This window comes from Acartia tonsa, chromosome 1, assembly GCF_053477335.1.
Source record: "Acartia tonsa isolate MP-2025a chromosome 1, ASM5347733v1, whole genome shotgun sequence".
In the NCBI taxonomy this organism is placed as follows: domain Eukaryota; kingdom Metazoa; phylum Arthropoda; class Copepoda; order Calanoida; family Acartiidae; genus Acartia; species Acartia tonsa.
The window spans coordinates 60975602-60995807 of NC_137260.1; the positions used below are offsets into that span (position 1 = coordinate 60975602).

Sequence of the window (20206 nt, forward strand, 5' to 3'; positions counted from 1 at the left end):
TGCAGTTGCATGGAGTTTTATTATAACGACAGTGTTGAACCCAGAAAATTTGCTGATTTGCTATAAAATAAATAATGTAAAAAAACGAAAACAACATAACAAAAATATTATAAAAAAAAACAAAAAATAAAACATATCAATTAAGATCTCCTAGAGAGCTATAGCCAGAAGCTTAAAAAACTGTACACGTGCATACGTAATCGTCGGCTTTAGGGGTAAATAATGTTTATTAATGTTTATATGCAGGAAATTATATATCTGCACGACCAGTGGGGCTTGAGCTCTGTCACCATGGGTACTTAATTATAAAATATATGGGCGCTGCAATCAAAGAGAGGTTAACGTAAATGTTCTGAAAGAACAAATTGATGTTATCCTCTTAGGAAATACCCCCCCCCCCCCTAGAAAAACGGCCCCTGGCCTCTACCTAGCCGTATAACTTAACCTAGCCTAACCTAACCCAGCAATTTAGTTTGGGGGGAGGGGAGGGGATGGGGAGTTAAATAATAGAAACAAAATTTTCTAAGAGGATAACGCCACAAATTACAATTACAATTCGCTTTCAGCATGGAGAATTAAAAATGAGAAAACTAAAGCGTTTTTTAATGAAGAAACTCAAAGAATTCTGAAACATTCTTTGGTTAAAAACAATTTTTTCCCCTGCTACAAAAGACAACTAGCCATGAACAAGAGCAGGTGATTTTAAGCAACTTCCATCATTGATCCACTTATTTCTTATTTCCCCCTCCCCCCCCCCCCCCCCCGGAGCAGAATATACACCCCTGCAATAATTTCGTAGTTTTTACCTTTCCTTATTCTTTCCTGCTCGTCAGAATCTGAAGAACTCATGGTCTTGAATATTAGCAGCCGGGCAGGTTAATCTAAATTAAGAAAAGATATGTGTTACTAAAAATAAGTGAGTTTTATCATAATTTTTATCATATTTATCATAAGTTGTGGAAGGATCATATATATATGTATTATAAGCTCCATTCAAGTTTTAAAAGTGACTTTGCTCTAAAGGCTGCGGCGCGCGGGAGGTAAGAAAAGTGCCCTCCCCCTTTTAAAAACAGAAATTTTAATTCCCTAAAATTTAATATATATTTGCGTGAAATGTGTATTAGTATTATGTAAAGGTCCTTGTTTATTATTTTGTTTAATTGTACGTGCTTGGAATAACTGCACAAATGGGACCTGATCCATTGTTTAAAAAAAGTGTTATGTATTAAATAACGTGTTTTTTATTCAGAAGGACGAATTTTTCTCCCAGAAACCCGACGGGGGGGGATCCTAGGCTGTATGATAAAACAACTAAAATTTGCTAAATTAAAAAATCTATCTATTATAATTCCTGTATATTTTGAAGGAAAAAACTGCGGTATTAAACAAATAAAATAGAAAAACGAAATATTTTGTAAAAAAAAAATAAGATATTAACCTTATTAAATAACCTTTTTTGGGAAATATTGAAAAAACACCCTATCCTGGGAACTGAATACACATGTTCATTGAATCTTATATCTTACAAAATTGTGTTAGCGCAAGTTTTCAGTGAATAAGTAATCATGGCTGCAACGTTCGAGAATAACTGGATAAGATGGGCCATACTTCAGTGGAAAATCGAAGAACTTTCGGATGAAGTTAGTGCGAAAATTAACCAGTGCAAAAACGCTGAACTTTTGCGAGAACTCGGAAAGCACAACTATCACCTGGCATGGGCTGAATCTAATTGGTCTTATATCGAGCCAAGCGAATTTAATGACCCAAACTCTGATAGTGCCAGTCTGGACGGAATGATAGACTATCTGGGAGAGATTGAAGCGGAAACCCGTGAGCTGCTGAATATGAATTAAGATTGAAGCGGAACCCCGTGAGCTGCTGAATATGAATAAAGATTGAAGCGGAACCCCGTGAGCTGCTGCATATTAATTTTAATTTAGTACTCCTATCTTAAAATATGTTGTAATTGAAATACAATATGAAAACTGTATTATATGTTATTGATCTTTAATGTCGAAAAATAATCTGTTAGCGTATATCGAGTTTAGTGGAGTAGAATTGCGAGTTCGAGCAATTTGAGACATAACAAATTTTGTAGCAGGAGAAAAAAATAAATCTTATACAGCTAATATACACCCCTACCTGTTATTATGATGTACGCGTCCAGGTGATTGACTATTAAATTGAATAGCCTATTATTCAGAACTATCTGAAAAGGTAGAATATTTAAGAAATAAAAAATTACAAAATAAAAATTTCTCGTATTCATTCGAATCCGGTGGATAGGAACAGCTGTTCTCATCCATACGCAAAAAACTAGATAACTAGCATATCGTATTATATCCATGGTTTTCTACGAATATAAAAATCTAAAAGCATAAGATTAAAAACAGTTATTTTAGCCAGTGCCTCCGGCACCTCTGGGCAAAAAAAGTAGTTTCATTCTTATAATTGTACTCCTATATTTGCGAAAATCCGTTTATACTACGATGCAAGAAATATATTTATTAATTATCTTACATTTAAAAAAGTCCTGTATATTCTAAATTAAGCTAAAAAGAGTCCCAAAAATGGGAGAAAACACGAATACGAAGAATATTTTACAAAGAATTCTCAATAATTAATGATAAAATTTGAATTATAAAACAGATGTTACATATTAACTTAAAAATTCACTGTAATTTCACTAAAAATGATTACTAAAATACAAAAATGCACCGTAGTCATATAGTGCAGTTGAATATTGCGCCAATGGAAAGTTACGGTTGCCAACATACAGATTGAATAGGTGGCAAAACACTTTGCAAGACAGGTTATATTTTTAATCGTAAAAATGCAACGAATAATAACATTTGATGAATTATATAAGTTATGCAGTTTTAATTAATTAACCGGTAAAATATTAAAATGATATTATATACATAAGGTGTTTTTTAAAGTTTGGCAACTTTGTCGAGCACGCTGATTTGATCTTGTGAAAACAGGGTTACGAAAGTTTAAATTAATGTTAATTTTTTTTAATGTGAATGTAATATATTTTTGCAATGACTTAAATGAAATATCATCGATAAAATATAAAAAAATATATTGCAATGGATATAAAAGAAATATTTCAATATAAAGTTGTATACCTGTACAGAGCATGTGCATGAATGCCGCTATACCGATTGAAAACTATTGAAAACAATGAGTGTTATTTCAAGTCTCTTAGAGAAAATACGTGTTATATCCAAGTATGATTGACAGGAGATGGTCCATCTCACAAGATTTATATGAATGTCATTTAAGAACGCTAGAGAGCTGATATTCAGAAGTTTAAAAAAGTACTTGTCTACCAGTCTTGGCTGTTAGTATATGGACCCTGCAATCAAAGAGTGGTTTGCGTAAAAGTAAGTGTTTAAATAATTTTAATATAAAAACATTAATAATATAGGACCTTGAGCGTACGGTTTTAGGCTGCCTTCGATTAACGGTTTAAGTTTTACTAGCGGCTATGCCCCTTAGAAGCCTCTAGGGGCACTTAAAGTAGGAAGAGAAAAGTCGAGGCCTCATCCTATTTTTAATTTGAGTTTCAGCTATAGATTAAAATAGATAAAAAGCTTCGTTGTAAAAGAGAACAATATTAATGTATTTATATAATAGGATAATTGTTTTAAGCCTTTTTGATTTGATCTAAGAAACACTTTTTATCCTATTCTTAATATTAAATAATTCTAAGGGGTTTAATATATATAAATATTAAAAGAAATATTAATAAATTATATTTAAATTGAATATTGTTTTTCAGGTTCAGCAGCATCAGATTCATCAAAAATAACTATTTGGGCGCTGCAATCAACGATTGGCTCACATAGAAGTAAGTGTTTAAATAATGTAATAAAAAAATCAATATAATATAGGACCTTACGCATGGTTTTAAGCTGCTTCGATAAACTGTTTGTTTTATAATTTTTTAAACCTTTTTGATATGATATAAGAACGACTTTTTATCCTATTCTTAATATTTAAAGTATTCTACTAGGGGTTTAATATATATAAATAATAATAGAAATATTAACAAATTATATTTCAATTAATATTGTTTTTCAGACTTAGCCAGGAATCAGATTCGTGAGAAAATATATGGGCGCTGCAATTAGTGAATGGTTTACATAGAAGTAAGTGTTAAAATAATTTTAATAAGAACATGGATATTTTAGGATGTTATTAAGACTATCCTTTAACTTTGAAATAAGCTCATATTATATCCAACCTATATTCGCCCTTTAAGGTTTATGATTGTTTTAAGCGTAACGAATTTTTATACCCTTAATAGAAAGATATTATAAGATGTGTTTTATGTAAAATAATATTGAAAATATATATAAATTATATTTCAATTATATTTCAATTAATATTCTTTTTCAGGTTTAGCTTCGCACACAGCTGGGTGTATTCTCTGATTATAAGCTGACCGCAATTCGATCGTGGAACATTTCTTGCACCAACATGAAGCTGTTGCCATCAGAAATTCATCAGTTAAAAGTAAGTGTTTAATTATTTGTAATAAAAGATAGTTGGAATAATCCTACACGCAACTACGGCAACACCTCGCCCCCAAAAGGTATTTTCCATGTATACAAGCGTAACAAATATGAAGTTAATATACACAGACACACATCGAACTACCTTCATGAAACTGTATACTAAATTATATTAACAATTAAGCTATTATTAAATTTATTAGATAGATATTAAACTGGTTAGACAAAGGTTAATACATAAAAATAGCGTACTAGATAGGTAGCTATTTAAAATTAGATTTTACTACTTTATATTATTCAAACAGTACATTCAGGATATTATTAAAATCTAAACAGCATTACATTCATCCTCGTGCATGTTTACTTCATGAAGAACAGCTGCCAGTTCGGCAGCCTGGGCAGCGGCGGGCAGCAGAGGGGAAGGACGGCAGCGATTAAGATGTGTAGTAATCCATCCATGCTGATATAACCTCTTACAAACCTCCCTCTGGATCTCGACATTGTCAGTTCTGGCTCTGATCTCTAGACTCTCTCTTAAAACTAACATACGACTATTTAATTCATACCATAACTCCAAATTCCCGTTATAAGACATTCTTAGTTTCTCTCAGTCTGGTTATGTATTGATAACTGAATTAAACTTTCTCTAATAAGCAGGCACGTACACAAGCTGTATCTACTTTCTCCATGAAATTTTCCCAAAACAGTTAACTTTCCTTTTTGTAAGGCCTTTTTGATTTGTTAATCCTTTGCTTAATTTAAAAATGAATATTCTTTTTCAGGATTTTGGAGATGAACCAGTTTTGAAGTGTGGAGCTTTGCAGTTCCATGGAGAATAACTTGAGTTCCATCTCAACCATCTCAAGTCATGCCAGCATTCACACACTTAATTAACAAATAAAGCGTATTGATTACATTCAGTGTTTATTATGACGACAATGTTGAACCGAGAAAATTTGTTAGTCAGTTAAAATTAACAAATAAAGCGTATTGATTACATTCAGTGTTTATTATGACGACAATGTAGAACCGAGAAAATTTGTTAGTCAGTTAATTAAGTTCTACTCGAGAGCTCCAAACATTCCACAAGCTAAAATTCTACAAAATATTGACTTTATTACACATTTGACAGGTGTATGGTATGTTATTTACAGAAACGATACTAGTAAGTTTTGTAGTTTCAGTATTGACCTGGATAATATCTATATTTAATGACCTGTTATGTTATAATATGAAATAAATTCTAATTAAAATCATTGTCATCATATTTTATAAAATTATGAAGTAAAATAAACTATAAGTATGTATATTTTATTAATTTCATATTCCATAACGAAAGCAAATAGTGCTGAGTAAAAGGATGTTTGTTTGGAAAGTATTAGGTCTGAATATTTCCTCATTATATTTTATTTGCGATTTTTATCATTAAGTAGAAGGATGTTTGTTTGGAAAGTATTAGGTCTGAAAAATCTGGACTTAGCCTAAAAATTGACCCTGTCAATTTTTACCAAAAAGTTGGTCAAATTTTACCAAGTTTTTTTTTTTGTCAAAGTCCAAAAATCTGGACTTAGCCTAAAAATTTACCTTGTCAATTTTTACCAAAAAGTTGGTCAAATTTTACCAAGTTTTTTTTTTGTCAAAGTCCAAAAATCTGGACTTAGCCTAAAAATTTACCTTGTCAATTTTTACCAAAAAGTTGGTCAAATTTTACCAAGTTTTTTTTTTTGTCAAAGTCCAAAAATCTGGACTTAGCCTAAAAATTTACCTTGTCAATTTTTACCAAAAAGTTGGTCAAATTTTACCAAGTTCATTTTTTTTGTCAGAGTCCAAAAATCAAATTTTACCAACTTTTTGGTAAAAATTGACCAAATTGCGTTTTTTTGTCTAAGTCCGAAAATTCGGACTTAACCTGAAAAATAGAGTTGTAAAATTGACCACATTTTTGGTAAAACTTCCAAATGTGGTAAAATTAAAAAAAAAAAAAAAATTTTAAATTTAGGCTTCATTGTATAGAAGTCATTATTTTAAAGTACTACAACTGATTATGAAGAGCTGTTTTTAATTTAAAACACAAAAAACGGGGTTTTTTTGTTTCGTCAAATTTTACAAAAAAAAATGGTAAAATTTTACTAATTTTTTGGCTAAAATTTTTGCTGGTAAAATTTACCAGTTTCGTGACCAGCTTTACCACTTTTCCGATAAAAAGGGTGAAATTTTGTGGTATTTCGTAGAACCTGGGAGGCCGGCTATTGATTCCGCTCGCCCAACATGGGGAAGTTTGTGCTTTTTTGGGAGAGAATAAATCGCCATTGGAAAAGTCTCAATATTTCTTTTTCTTTTTAAAGCGACTTCCCCCCTCAAGTTCCCTTAACTCTTGGGGCGTAGCCACATCTCAAAAAATATTATTGTTTCTGTTGTATAGGTATAAACATTCTAAATAAATAGAATACTTTAAAAAATTATGAAACATTGGATATTAGTTTAACTTAATAGAAGCTGCAATTTTAGAATGATTTAAACAATCAAAACATATTTTTAGCATTCATTTGTGCTAAGAGAAGGGTGCAAAAAGGGGCTCTCTGTCAAGGACGTCCAAAGTGTGTTTACCCCCTCAAAATACAATTTATTATATAAACCAATCCTCAAAATTTAAAAAACGCTTATACGCTCTCTGTATAAACTGTTAGGAAAGATATTTGAAGCAAACCTAAAACCTTTCCCTTTTTAATTGAAATAAAATTATTGAATTATCATTTAAAAGAAATAAGGGAAAGAAGGAGGGGAGGCGGATATTGTTTATAAAGATGAGAAACTAAATCCTTAAAAACAAAAACAAGAACGACATCGTTTATGAGTAGCGAAGCTTATAAATATTTAAACATCTCTAAGGTACCAAAAAAAAACTTGAAACGGTAACGTATAAAGTACAATCTTAATTAGTTTCATCTAGCATTAATAACATAAATATTTTTTAAATCAACCTAAAAACGCCAGCGATATATAAAAAAAATATAAAAATAATATATTTCCCTTTCACATGTGTATATAAAAGTTATATAGAATGCTTAAATCGGAAATAAACAGCTCTTTTTTCTCCTCTATTTAGGACAAAATGAGTTAGGGAGTAGCTTTGTTACAATTAATATAGCAAATATTTTAAAATGGAAGAGAGTGGGGGTATAGTGTGAAATTTTTGTTTTGTTTTTTCAGGGAGGGAGGGAACATTGGACTGTAAATTACACTGGTACAAAAAGTTTTATAACCATGTTATTATATTCGTTGACCCAAAACTTCGGGTACTTTTACTGAGTTTCATTGATTAGTACAGACTTAGAATTGTCCCAACATTTAACCAAGAATTTTAATCTAAAAAGAGGATAAACTTGTTTATAATCAGTGAGGATCCATATGAATTTATTGTCAATTATCTTATCCCTTAAAATCAAAGTTTTTTAGTGTGAGTGTGTGTGTATATTTGCTGTGGTATTAGTGTTTGTGTATCATTTGTGTATATATTGACAAGGATGAAAACATCCATAAGTAGTAGCGAAGCACAAAAATTCGTGGATGGGAATTAGAACAAGAAGATTTAAAGAGTATTTGTTAAAATTAAGAATATATTTATTGTTGAAGTAAACACGAAACCTTAATTTTAATTTGTATGATGACTGACAGACCGACGGTCAAAGAAAATTACTTACTGGAAGATATAGGAAAATATGTAAAAAAAAATATGTATAGTCAAAAACCAGATAAAAGGCAGTCCGACCGCCATGGTTGTTTTCTTAAAGCGACAGAAAATTTAATTTTGAGGGACGGGCTGACGGACAGACAGAAAAAGTTAATTTAAGAGTAGCTTCGCTACTAAAAATCATAAATAAAAACAGAAATTTGCTCAGTGGGGGGGATGGTGGGTCGCACTCGCGAGTCGCAGTATAAGATAATAGATTTATATCAGTTTTAACTTTTATTCTAACTATTAAACTTTAAACTGTTACTGAAATTAAAAAAACAAAATCAAAGTGATAATTTAAGTTGACAATTTTAATATTTAAACAGCAAGGTTTTTTAGACTGTTGTTTAAGATTTTGATTTTCTATATTCGTAGAAAGCTGGATATAATACGATGCTAGACATAGTTTTTTCGTATGGATGAGAACCGGTTCCTATCCACCGGATTCGAATGAATACGAGAAAGGTTATTTCTTGTTGCTTTCCCTACCTCATTAACTATAAACCACTTAGAACCTAGGGGTGCAACTGCTTGTACACAATATTATATAAGGTTGTTTGTACTTTGTATAGGGAGGGGGGGGGGGGGCATTTTGAACATTTTGTAAGCTTAAATAAGGGTTTTTGGTGTCTTTTAGTTATTAAAGGAAATATACGCACAAAAATGATAAACGTATTCTAAACTTCATGTGATATACTATTGGGCTATTTATTGCCAATTTTCCCAAAGTTTTATAAAAAAAAAACATTTTTTTATTTGTTGGCTACAACTTTGGGGACTACAATGGAATTTTGATTTATTTGTTAATTAAGTTGAGTTTCCATAGGTTTCATCCAATAATTGTAATCTATATAAGGATTAATTTTGTGTATCATTGGGGATGTACAACAAATTATCGGCCATTGTCTTATCACAAAAGTTTCCTGCAAATATGTATTTTCTATTAAATAATTTATTTCTTCGGTAAAAAGTTCATATTATAAACAAGGATGACAACATCCATAAGTAGCAAAGCACAAAAAATATTAGATGAGAATACGTAGAAGTAGATTTAAAGTAAATTTGTTAAAATCAAAAATATATTTTTTTTTTGAGATAGAAACACAAAACCTTATTGTATTTTGTATGGTGACTGTTATACCGTCAGTCAAAGTAAATTACATACTGGATGCTCAGTCCAATGGGAAATTATTTTGATACCGTCATCCCAAAAAGTTTAAAAACAGACCAAAAACCAAAAACCGGCTAAAAGACAGTCCAACCGCCACGAATGTCTTCTTAAAAAGACGGGAAATTTGATTTTAATACGTATCCTTAACAACAAAAATTATGAAAATTGGACTGTAAATACCAAAGATATGGGGAAATAATTAAAAAAAAAATAAAAAGAGCCAAAAACCTGATAGAAGCAGTCCGACCTCCATTGTTTTATAGTTGATTATGCTCCTTGATAATAGGAATATTGTCGAAAAGTTTCAGCCTTCTATCTTTTATATGAACTGAGAAAATTACGTTTCCCATCATCTCTGTCTAACGGACAGACAGACATTGGAATTATAGAGTAGCTTCGCTACTAACAATTAAAATGCTTCCTATTGCCTGGTTTGTTATGTTCAGCGATTACACGTTAAAAATATACCTATAGGTCATAATTAGCAATTCTTAAATTTGGTGAAATAGTTGAAAAATAACTTGGGCATTTTTCAACATATAGGAGGGGGGGGGGGGGTCAATTCCTTCAAATGCCCCCTTTAGCTCGCACGCCACTGTTTACTTCGTCTGTAAATCTGCCAATTAATAATTGAAAGACATTTTATACCTTTAGGGAATATTTGGTAGACTCTGGTGCTATTTTAGACACAAAGAAGTTGAACTTTTATTAATGAATCAGCTGTGACTAATGAGCATCTATTCTATTAATAGCTTTGTCCGTTGGTATGTTTGTAATGCTCTAGAAACATCTGATTGGCATAGAGGACAATGTGTGCCTTTAGAGAGAGAACATCAAAGTTCACTTTTTTTCTGACCAATGCGCATCAAATATCCACATAAATAACTGGATAACAAATGTAATAGACAGTGATCTAAAGGGATAAGACAATGGCTGATAAATTGTTGTACATCCCCGATGGTCGAATCAGTGGTAGAAACGTTTGGAGACTCAGCTTAATGAACCAACAACTCAAAATTCATTAAAAGTACCCAAATTTGTTAAGCCAACGAATGAGAAAACGTTAATATAAAGCTTTAGGGACTAGTGTAATAAACAGTCTAATGTCTCCTGTGTAAATAGATCACTTGACATATAATTAAATACATAAATTGATAAAATGTTACACTTTTCAGATATTAAAGGTATTTTCTGCGATTAAATGTTCGCCAGAATGGTTGGAGGACATACAAGGCGATGGCCAAACTGGAACAGCAATCCGGGAGATGGAGGCAGGGAGCAGCTGGGGTGCTGGAGGGGAGCCAGGTATATTAACTTTACAATAATTAAGAATATGAATGGATCACATATAGAAAACAAAGTAGCGGGTTTTGTCATATTTTCTTTGATGTCCAAACAGGATAATAAGTGAAAAAGGGGGAATTATTTGGGGTGAATCCAAAATATATATATCTAATTTATTTATTTGAATATTGTTTTAAAAGTGAGTCTTTTCTATAATAGTTATGTGATATAATTATCCTATGTATCTTATTTATGAAAAACTGAATCCTATGACACTAAAGTACAATATTATAAGCGAACCCTATCCTGTAATTTAACAGTTTGCAACAAATTTACATACAATTGGGGTATAGGGTATTTTAGGTTAGGTTAGGTTGGATGAGGTGATTACCCCACAGAGTTAAAGCCCTCCGCAGGGACTAGAAATAGGGGAAAAGCTACTTGAAAATACGGCGAAACGCCCCTTAAGAGGCGTTGCGACCATAGGGACTATTCAACAATTTTGTTTATACTTAAATACATCATTTATATTTGCTTATTTATCTGCAAGAGCTAATATTCTTTTGCCCTACGGTGTCAGAGCTTCACTTTTATGTATGTTGATATCCTTGTTTATTTAAAAATGACAAAAGTTTTCATGTGAATTATCTATTTTTTAGTCTTTTTTGTTGATAGATACAATTTTTTAGGTCTGTTCAGCATCCTAAAAATCCAAAATTCTGGAAGAAACGGCACTATGGTGGTCATGTCTTCGCCGTGCATCCACCTCCACTACAGCAGCAACACCATCAGCAGCAGGAGCAGAGCCAACAACCAACAGCTACAATCTCCCATCCTTCAGAGAGATTCATCATCAACAACCATGAAGGTGGAGTAACAAAAACATTAAGAAGGAAAAATAATAAACAAATAAAAAATCTTAAAAAACAAATCAAATCTTTAAATAATGAATTGAATAATATGGTTAATATAATATCTGGGCTCAATGATCACAAAGAACAAATTATGAATAAATCTAACAATATATCAGATGAACTATCAAATGCAAACTTTCAAATTGAAAATTTGATTGATGAAGAAGACAATCTTAAGAAACAACTAAATGATATGAGTAATACAATATCTGAGCTTAATGATCAAATAAAAGCAGAAAAGAAACACAAAAATGTGGCAGAACACACCTTACAAATTGCACTCAAAGACAACGAAGAACTAGAGGAAATGCTTGAAAAAGCCAATAAAACATTAAATATGAAATTGCTTGATGGAAAAATAATAATACTTTGGTTTAAAAAGAAATTAAAAGAAGAAAAGTTGGTTAAAGAAGAAAGTATAAAAAGACTTGAAGCAGCAAACCATCGAATTAACAATTTACTTGAACAAGTTTCAAATCTTAAAAGAAATGAGTTGAAAATGAGTAATATAATAAAAGAAGAATCTGAGAAGTCTGTTAAAATTATTCAAGAATTAAAAGCCCAGAAAGTACCACACAAAGAAAGTAACACACAAAATGAAAATCTTGTTAAAGAACTCAGAAATAAAATATCTATTCTTGAAGAAGAAGTTGTAGAAGGCCAAGCTGTGAATCAAACTCTGGAACAAGTTCTTGATGACAAAGAAGCAAAAATTGGTAACTTGAATAGGAAACTTAATGACCTTGAACAGGAAGTCATTGATTACAAAGAAACAGAAATCAACCTAAAATCAAAAATTGAAATAAAAAACAAACGCATTGAAGCATTAGAAAAATTGTTGACACTTATCAAATCAAATATTAACACAATGATTGGAGAAGACAGAGCTGGAGCATTCCAAGTTGTGCCTTCAACTAGGTTAGATGAGGTAACTAACTTACAAATTAAATATTTTCTGTTTAAATGAGTTTTATTTAGCCCATTTATCCAATTATCTTTAAAACTAAGGGAGTAGCGCCCAAAATAAAATTGCTGGAATGTCGTGGCACGAGTAACCACATTTTAACCCCCACCCCCCTTTGGTCTTGGTTTTACAACTTTTTGCTTCTTCAATATTATTTTTAGTAGTAGCGCAGTTACTCCTTAACTTGGATCAAACCTACATCCTTTTTTTTGACAGAGTCAGTTAAATTTCTCTCTCCAATGTTTTTCTTTCTTTCAATATCCTTTTTCTTGCTTGCTTCATACTATTTTCTCTTTTTTTTCTAATATTTTGCTCCTTCTGGATGTTGCCATACTTGTTTTATTTTCTAACTGACATTTGTTCCTCTCTCTCTGACCATCTGCAATTTTTAGAGTGTGGAAGAGCAGCCTCATAATTTGAAAACCAGCACACGGAAGAGGGCTATTGAAGATACGGCGGTCATGGAAGATCCTTCAAGTATCAATCATTCTCAAATGAAAAAGGCCTGTAAATTGACAAAGGATGAGCAAGTTGAACACTTATAGAGAGGTAAGGGAGGTACTAGTTGTTCTAAATATCAAAATAATACATGTCTCAACTATTACTAACCCCAGTATAAAACTCTAGCTACTTCATTTCAATATTAAGTTATTCTAAAGAGATTAAACCATTTAGTTCCAGGCCTAATATACTCTCTATTTAATTATCTAAACTGTATACAATAAACAATTTTCATTCCTTTATTTATTTTCAAATAATGAATAACTTTTGCATTTAACAATTTAACAAAATTTTGTTTATAATTGTCTATGTTGTTTTTTTTTACTTTTAATCAGCACATTTTTATATATCACTGTCAATGTTAATAATTTTCTAGTATGGCTTCAAAGCCGATTAATTTCCGCTTGATAAGAACCGGTTCTCGATCATACTGAAAAATCATGTGTAACATCGTAATACAGACAATTTTTCACGAAAATGAAAATCATAAAATGAAATCAGTTTTGTTACTCAGGCTATCTGCCCTGCCCTTCGGGGGTAACAAAACTAGTTTAAATCTTTTTCATTTTAATATCCGCGGAAAGCTATCTATAATACGATGCGATAAATAACTATTCTTCGTTTTTTCAGCCTTAGTCCTATTCAATCCTGTTTCTCTCCCCCAAAACCTTTACCCCACGCCTTGATTTATATTTTAAAAAAAAAGCAAATTTATAAAGTGTCTATGGGGAGCAAAAATCCTGCGGGTTCCTTATCCTGTGGGGTTGTTCTAATTTTACTTAACCTAACCTAATCTAAATATGTGTTTATTTCAAGTGATCTAATAAGTTTATTGATCTAAACTTTCCTAACTAATTAGGTTCGCCATACAAGAGATCTGAATGGACACAAAATAGAATTAATATTTGTTTTTTTTTCAGGTGGAAAATAAAAAGTATTGTGAGAAAATTATATCATCAAATCTCAGATAAAATCAAACATGAATCTTATATGAAACAAGAAATAAAAGTTAGGAAAATAAAAAAAAAAACTAAATTATGGTTTATGAAATGTCAAAATACTGATGTTAAAAAAATAATATGCTTTGAATTAGGGTGCGAAGCACAAACAATTTAATTTTGGTTGGTTTTAAAATATGTTTATGTGGTAAATTTATTTACATAAGGGAAGAGAACATTTAATTTCTTTTTCTTTAGGGTATTACTCTCTCCCCCCCCCCCCCCTACATAACACATTTTTTGGAATATTTTAGTATTTCAATATCAAGAATGGAGAAGTCTTGAAAAATACAACAAACTTTATATATCTTTAAAAACAAATATGACAGTGCCTTTTTAGAAGCGCTTAAAATGTTTACAGTTTGGTTAAGAATCCAATTAATTTCTATCTTAGTTCTAAATTGGTCAGAGCATTATAAAAAATTATGTATGGTATTGTATTACAAAGGATTTTCCACCAATAATAAAATAACAAGGATGACAACATCCATAAGTAGCGAAGCACAAAAAATAAATAAAAGTAGACTAAATATAAAAACAGCCAAAAACTTGCTGAAAGGCAGTCCAGCCGTCTTGGATGTTTGTATGCTCCTTAATTTTTTATTGGAGCTGAGAAAATTTTATTTCAACCAAAGCGTTACGGACTTACGGACAGATATAGTGAAATTATAGAGTAGCTTTGCTACTGAAAATTATTCTGTAATTCTGTAATTTTCCATTTTACTATTCGTGGAAAACTGTCTATAATACGATGCAATAAATTATCATTTATGTACAAATATATCTACATATTTTATGTTAATTGTCTTTAATGTGAAATGTATTTTTTTATTGACATGTGTTTGTTGTATGTATAGTACAGCTCTTTTTTTAGTTTAAAGCAAAGCTTTTCTGTATTTTGAGTCGGTTCAACCGCAACTGATAGATTTTATCGTTAACTTAAACATGTTAGAATTATCCTTTCGATTTTGAACCTGATTACTAATATAGTTAAGTAAAACAGTTTTGCAACAAAATTACTTGCAATATGTTTTCTACATGTACAGTTATATTCTGTCTATTTAGTTATGACACTTTACAAGTGTCAATGTGCGTTTGTTCTACTTTTTTAGAGCTTCGCTTTTATGGATGTTGTCATTCTTGAATCATAAACATTTCGGTTAAAACAAAGTGTTAATTCTAATTTTTTTTCAAATGCATGTAAAAATGTGAATATAACTCTAAAAAGACAATATTTGAAAAACAGTACGCTTGAATTACTTTTTTAACAAACCATTTTTAAAAGCGAAGCTTTTCTATAATTAGGGTAGGTCCGCCCGTACGTCCGTAACGGATAGCTTTTTTCGTTAATTTAGGCATATCAGAATTGTCCTGTCGATTTCAAACTTTGCATGGTGATTCCTGTAGAATTTAGGTACGATTTAGAAAGCGTATAAACTCTACAGTGTGTTTTTTTTTATGAGAACTTTTTTGAAAGCAATTTTACCCCACTTATAGTTATCAGAATTTAATGATTAATGGCTTATTTTCTTCGTTTTTTAAGGGAAATTATGAAACAACAAAAAAAATTACAGTTTTTGTTGAAAAAGTACAGTTAAGTTGAAAATTAAAAACTTAGGTGTCAACATCTAAAAATGGTTTTAGCGCATTTTTCTTATGCTCAAATAATCAACCTTTTGCAAGAATGGCTGCTAAACACTTCAAAGTTGAGATGTAGAGCTAAAAATGTATACAGATACTATTAGGGACATGTACTAGAACATATCAAAGTTTGAAGGTCATATCTCAACCAGGGAGGGAGTACTGGCCCCCCAAAGTCGACTACAGAAAATCCATTTTTTAAAGAAAAATGTGCTAAAACCATTTTTATATGTTGACACCTAAGTTTTTAATTTTCAACTTTACTGTACTTTTTCAACAAAAACTGAAATTTTTTTTTGTTGTTTCATAATTTCCCTTAAAAAACGAAGAAAATAAGCCATTAATCATTAAATTCTGATAACTATATGTGGGGTAAAATTGCTTTCAAAAAAGTTCTCATAAAAAAAACACACTGTATAATCATTACCAGAATGTTCGTACGTCCATTTTAAACATGATGATTTTTTTAGTTTTTAACAAAAATTTTTTTATTGATTCCTGGGACAACAAAGTACAATATTATAAGCGAAGCAACTCTATTATCAAGTCCTAAAATGTAAGTATATGTCCATAAACATTATCCTGTATTAGGCCGTGATTCTACAAATTTACTTACAATTTTTTCGACTCTTATACATTTATATTCTGATTATTCTTTTCTGACACTATACAAGTGTATATGTCCGTTTATCTTACCGTTTCATTGCTTCGCTTTTATGGATGTTGTTATCCTTGTTTATCTAGTATTCACTTCTTCTCTTAATTCATAACATTTTTTAATACTTTCTCGTCATTTTTATGGTCTTGTGGAGATTCTGATTAGATTGTCCCAAAAATGCTTATCTGTCCTTGTGTGTGTTTGTTACACTAATAGAGATACTAAACTGCACTAAAAATAATCTAGAGACACACTCTCCAAATCAGCCAATAAGAATCTTTAATTCCCTTCCTAATTTAGGGGGCTAGGAGCATGAATTTAAGGATATTATATTTATTGATATTCTAATATTAGAGTTGAAAGATAAGAGTATAAAACAAAAAACGGTTATTATCATACAATTTAGACGATGTTCGTGAACACAGTAAAAGTGTCGGACTGATTATGAAAAAAAATTGCCAATGAGAGGCCATTATTGACCAATTAAAAAAATTATTTAAGAATCAAACTTGTATTTGTATTTTTTCCCTATAATTTTTTATGCTTCATGTTCATAAGTGTTAAGCAACTATTCTATCAAACCCTTTTGATTTGAAGGGGTTGGAAATTACCGACGCAAAAAATTAGAAATACTGATACGATATTTTAGATCTAAAATGAATACTTACACTAACCAGCTTGATTGATATGATGTAAAAGAAAGTGTCCATAACTCACAGGGACATGGGATAGTAATTCTGTCAAACAATGATTTTGGGCTGATTAAATAGATTAAACTATATGTTGAGAATAGGAAATCTTTTGATATGAAAAATTTGTCCTTTCATTTTTAGAAACAAAAATCCCTGAGAAGGATGGGAAATAAAATTTTAATGCTAGTATATCTAAAAATATTTTTTGTTTGTTTTTAATTCAGTTTTCATGGGGGCTTCACCTTATGGGGGGTCTTTTTTTCTTTGTGGGGGGTTGTTGTACGTGTCCCACACCTCAGAGAAATATCTGGACCCTTTTTATATGCCATGAGAAGCACAACTTTATCGGTTCAGCGGTTACTGAGATCTTAAGCTTCAGACAGAAGGAAATATGGACAGACTGACAAACATCATACTACTTCATATCATAGATTTAACTATCCTTGTACACCTGATATTCATAGACGCTCATAAATATGTCAGGATATGAGGGGTCATAGACCTCACAAAAAGGTGTGCCGCTAAATAATATTAGCAAAATAATTGGTAAAGGTTTCTTTAGGAAACAAGAGTAACATTGATATATTTGTACTTAATGTATTTAGCATACAGATCTTTGTATGATTTACTAATTTTATGACTTGAATGAACTTTTAACTCGATTCTATAGACAAAAAGATTCCATCACAACCGCCAAAAATGCTCAATTTGAATTAACTTTAATTGTTGGTAAATATAATAGGATCAGACAGTAGATGATAAATATTTGTAAATCTCCAATGTGATAAACAAATAAACGTGGTGAATAAACTTTGGGTACCAGTGTAATTTACAGTCTAATGTCCCCTCCCTCCTTAACCGCAGGTCTTAAAAATGAAATTATACCTCGTTAAAAAGCTAACTAAAACGATTCTATCATCATTACAATCAGTGTTTGCAATTTTTGTTTCATGTGTAGCTAATTCTAAAAATATGACCTATCTTTAAATCTGGTAATGTCTAAGGAGGGTGGGGGTGGGGGGGGGGGGGTGGTCTTTTGCCCACCTAAAACTTATCTAGTTCTTCAAAGATTTCTTTTTTTTTGAGGGGTTGGGTAAAGGCACCTCCCGAAAATTTTATCCCAGAAACCCCCTCAAAAAATTATTTTTGACTCCACCTATATTGGGTTTTGTACCTAACCACCTACCTCAAAAAAGGCAGGACATCCTTGCGTCTATCATCAATTTGTTACAATTTTGACTTTATTTTGTAACAGAATATAGAACCCAAAATGCATTTATATGCTATTCTATTAGATATACTTTTTAGTAAAACAAACGATCGTTGTTTCTAAAAAGCGTCTAATCAGATTAAAAGTGACCCTGCTGTGAAGGTGTGTAACATGCGAAGCAGGAATTTATATGGTGATTTTAACCATAAAAAATTAATTCTAAAAAACCTTCTACTTTTCAGTAACGAAGCTACTCTATAATTCGAAACGTCCGTCTGACAATCCGTTCGTCCGTCAGTATGTTAGAAAAGGAATGGGGGAAACATAGCTGAAGAGATATAGAGATGAAATTTTCAGTTTCCTGTTACAAATGTGCATATAGTCTATAAATTGTTTTGTGTGTTGTATGTCTGTCGGTAAAGCTTAAAGAGATCTTACATTTAAAAGGTTTCATTATTTTCTTTAAGTTTTTGCATATCTTGGTATCAAAGTGAAAGCCTCAAACCACGATAAGCATTAGACGTGTAGAATATTTCTCCTCTGTTTGTTAAACTCTCACTCCTATAGTAAACAAGGATGACAAGTAGCGAAGCTCAAAAATTATGAATGGATATCAGGAAAAAATTTACTATAGAGCAGTGTCATACAATAAACATTAAACTTGATAAAATAGGAAAATAACAAAACCATTAAAATCACATCACGAAAAAAAAAATCTAGGAATCGATCTAGCACCCCAATTAATGGACAAATCTTAATGAAACTTGATGGAAATATGTAAAATATGGGAATATTCATTTCTTGATAATTTCAGCCATCAATTCTGAATAGGAATCGAGAAAATCTTGAAAACCTAAAAATCTAGGAATCGATCTAGCCCCCTAATTAATAAACAAATCTTAATAAAACTTGGTGAACATATGTAGAATGTAAAATCAATCAATCCCTGAAAATTTTAGCCCCCTGTCTTGAAAAGGATTTGAGAAAATCACGAAAACTTAAAAATCTAGGAATCGATATAGCACCCCAAATAACAGACAGATGGACAAAACAATGTATAGATTAGATGGGCATATGCCATAGGAATCTTCCCTAAAAATTTCAGCTGTCAATCTTGAATAGGAGCCGAGAAAATCACGTTTTCCCCCAATTCATAAATTACGAACGGACGGACATTCGGAATTATTGAGAAACTTCGCTATTAAAAATGAACGCACCCTGCTTTAAAATACATACATACACAACACATGTACAATGAGTGCGCACTGAAAAAGTATTCTTATTTAAAAGTAACAGGAACTGTGTCTGTCTGTATTGAAGGATCTCACTAACCCCTAACTGGTAGAGTTTTCCTTCACAGTGTAGGTTCGAATAGGTCCTGGAAAGGGTTATAATTATTTTTGGACCACCACACTCTCTGGAGAAATCGTCTCTTGAAAATTTTGTAAAATGAAATTGAAAATTAGAGGCCTGGGGCGTAGTGAAATCTGTAGATATTAAAAAATAAATATTTTACTGTGGAGTTTTAAATTCCTCCTTTCAAGTTTCGAAGCTCCACTAATTTATCATACGCCAAGCATCTGGGGGAGAGTTGGCAGTAAAGATATCTAAAGAATGTTCTAGACAATAAAATAAAACAATCCCGTGAGCTATGTATAGCTCCTTTATTGGTTTAGTGGTTATCAAGATCTTAACGGACAAACAAAAACAACCATAGTACTTTAAATAATAAAATAATACTAGAAACAATGAGGTATCTAAAATTAGCGGCTACGCCCCTAGAGGCCTCTGAGGATAGGGAAGTTGAATTAGACAACCCATTTATTTTTATTTTAGCTTTAAAAATAAAAGGTAAAATTTTTTTTTGTGGTGGGGATTTCTTCTATGGGTGATTTCTCTTGAGTACCTTCCCCCAAA

At 31.3% G+C, this 20206-nt stretch overlaps 1 protein-coding gene across 1 annotated transcript; it reads left to right on the forward strand.

Moving 5' to 3' along the window:
- The first annotated feature begins 10640 nt into the window (after nucleotides 1-10640).
- Nucleotides 10641-13134, forward strand: LOC145328301 (uncharacterized). Its single transcript, XM_080171931.1, has 3 exons — nucleotides 10641-10732; nucleotides 11401-12553; nucleotides 12982-13134. The coding sequence occupies exons 1-3, from the start codon at nucleotides 10641-10643 to the stop codon at nucleotides 13132-13134; spliced, it is 1398 nt and encodes a 465-aa protein (XP_080028057.1).
- Nucleotides 13135-20206: the final 7072 nt, after the last annotated feature.

Excerpts from the sequence above, each read along its gene's own strand:
- LOC145328301 (XM_080171931.1), top strand. The coding sequence starts at position 10,641 with ATGGTTGGAGGACATACAAGGCGATGGCCAAACTGGAACAGCAATCCG. Across the intron at positions 10,733-11,400 it reads GGGTGCTGGAGGGGAGCCAG|GTCTGTTCAGCATCCTAAAA; the intron begins GTATATTAACTT and ends ACAATTTTTTAG. Across the intron at positions 12,554-12,981 it reads CTTCAACTAGGTTAGATGAG|AGTGTGGAAGAGCAGCCTCA; the intron begins GTAACTAACTTA and ends TGCAATTTTTAG.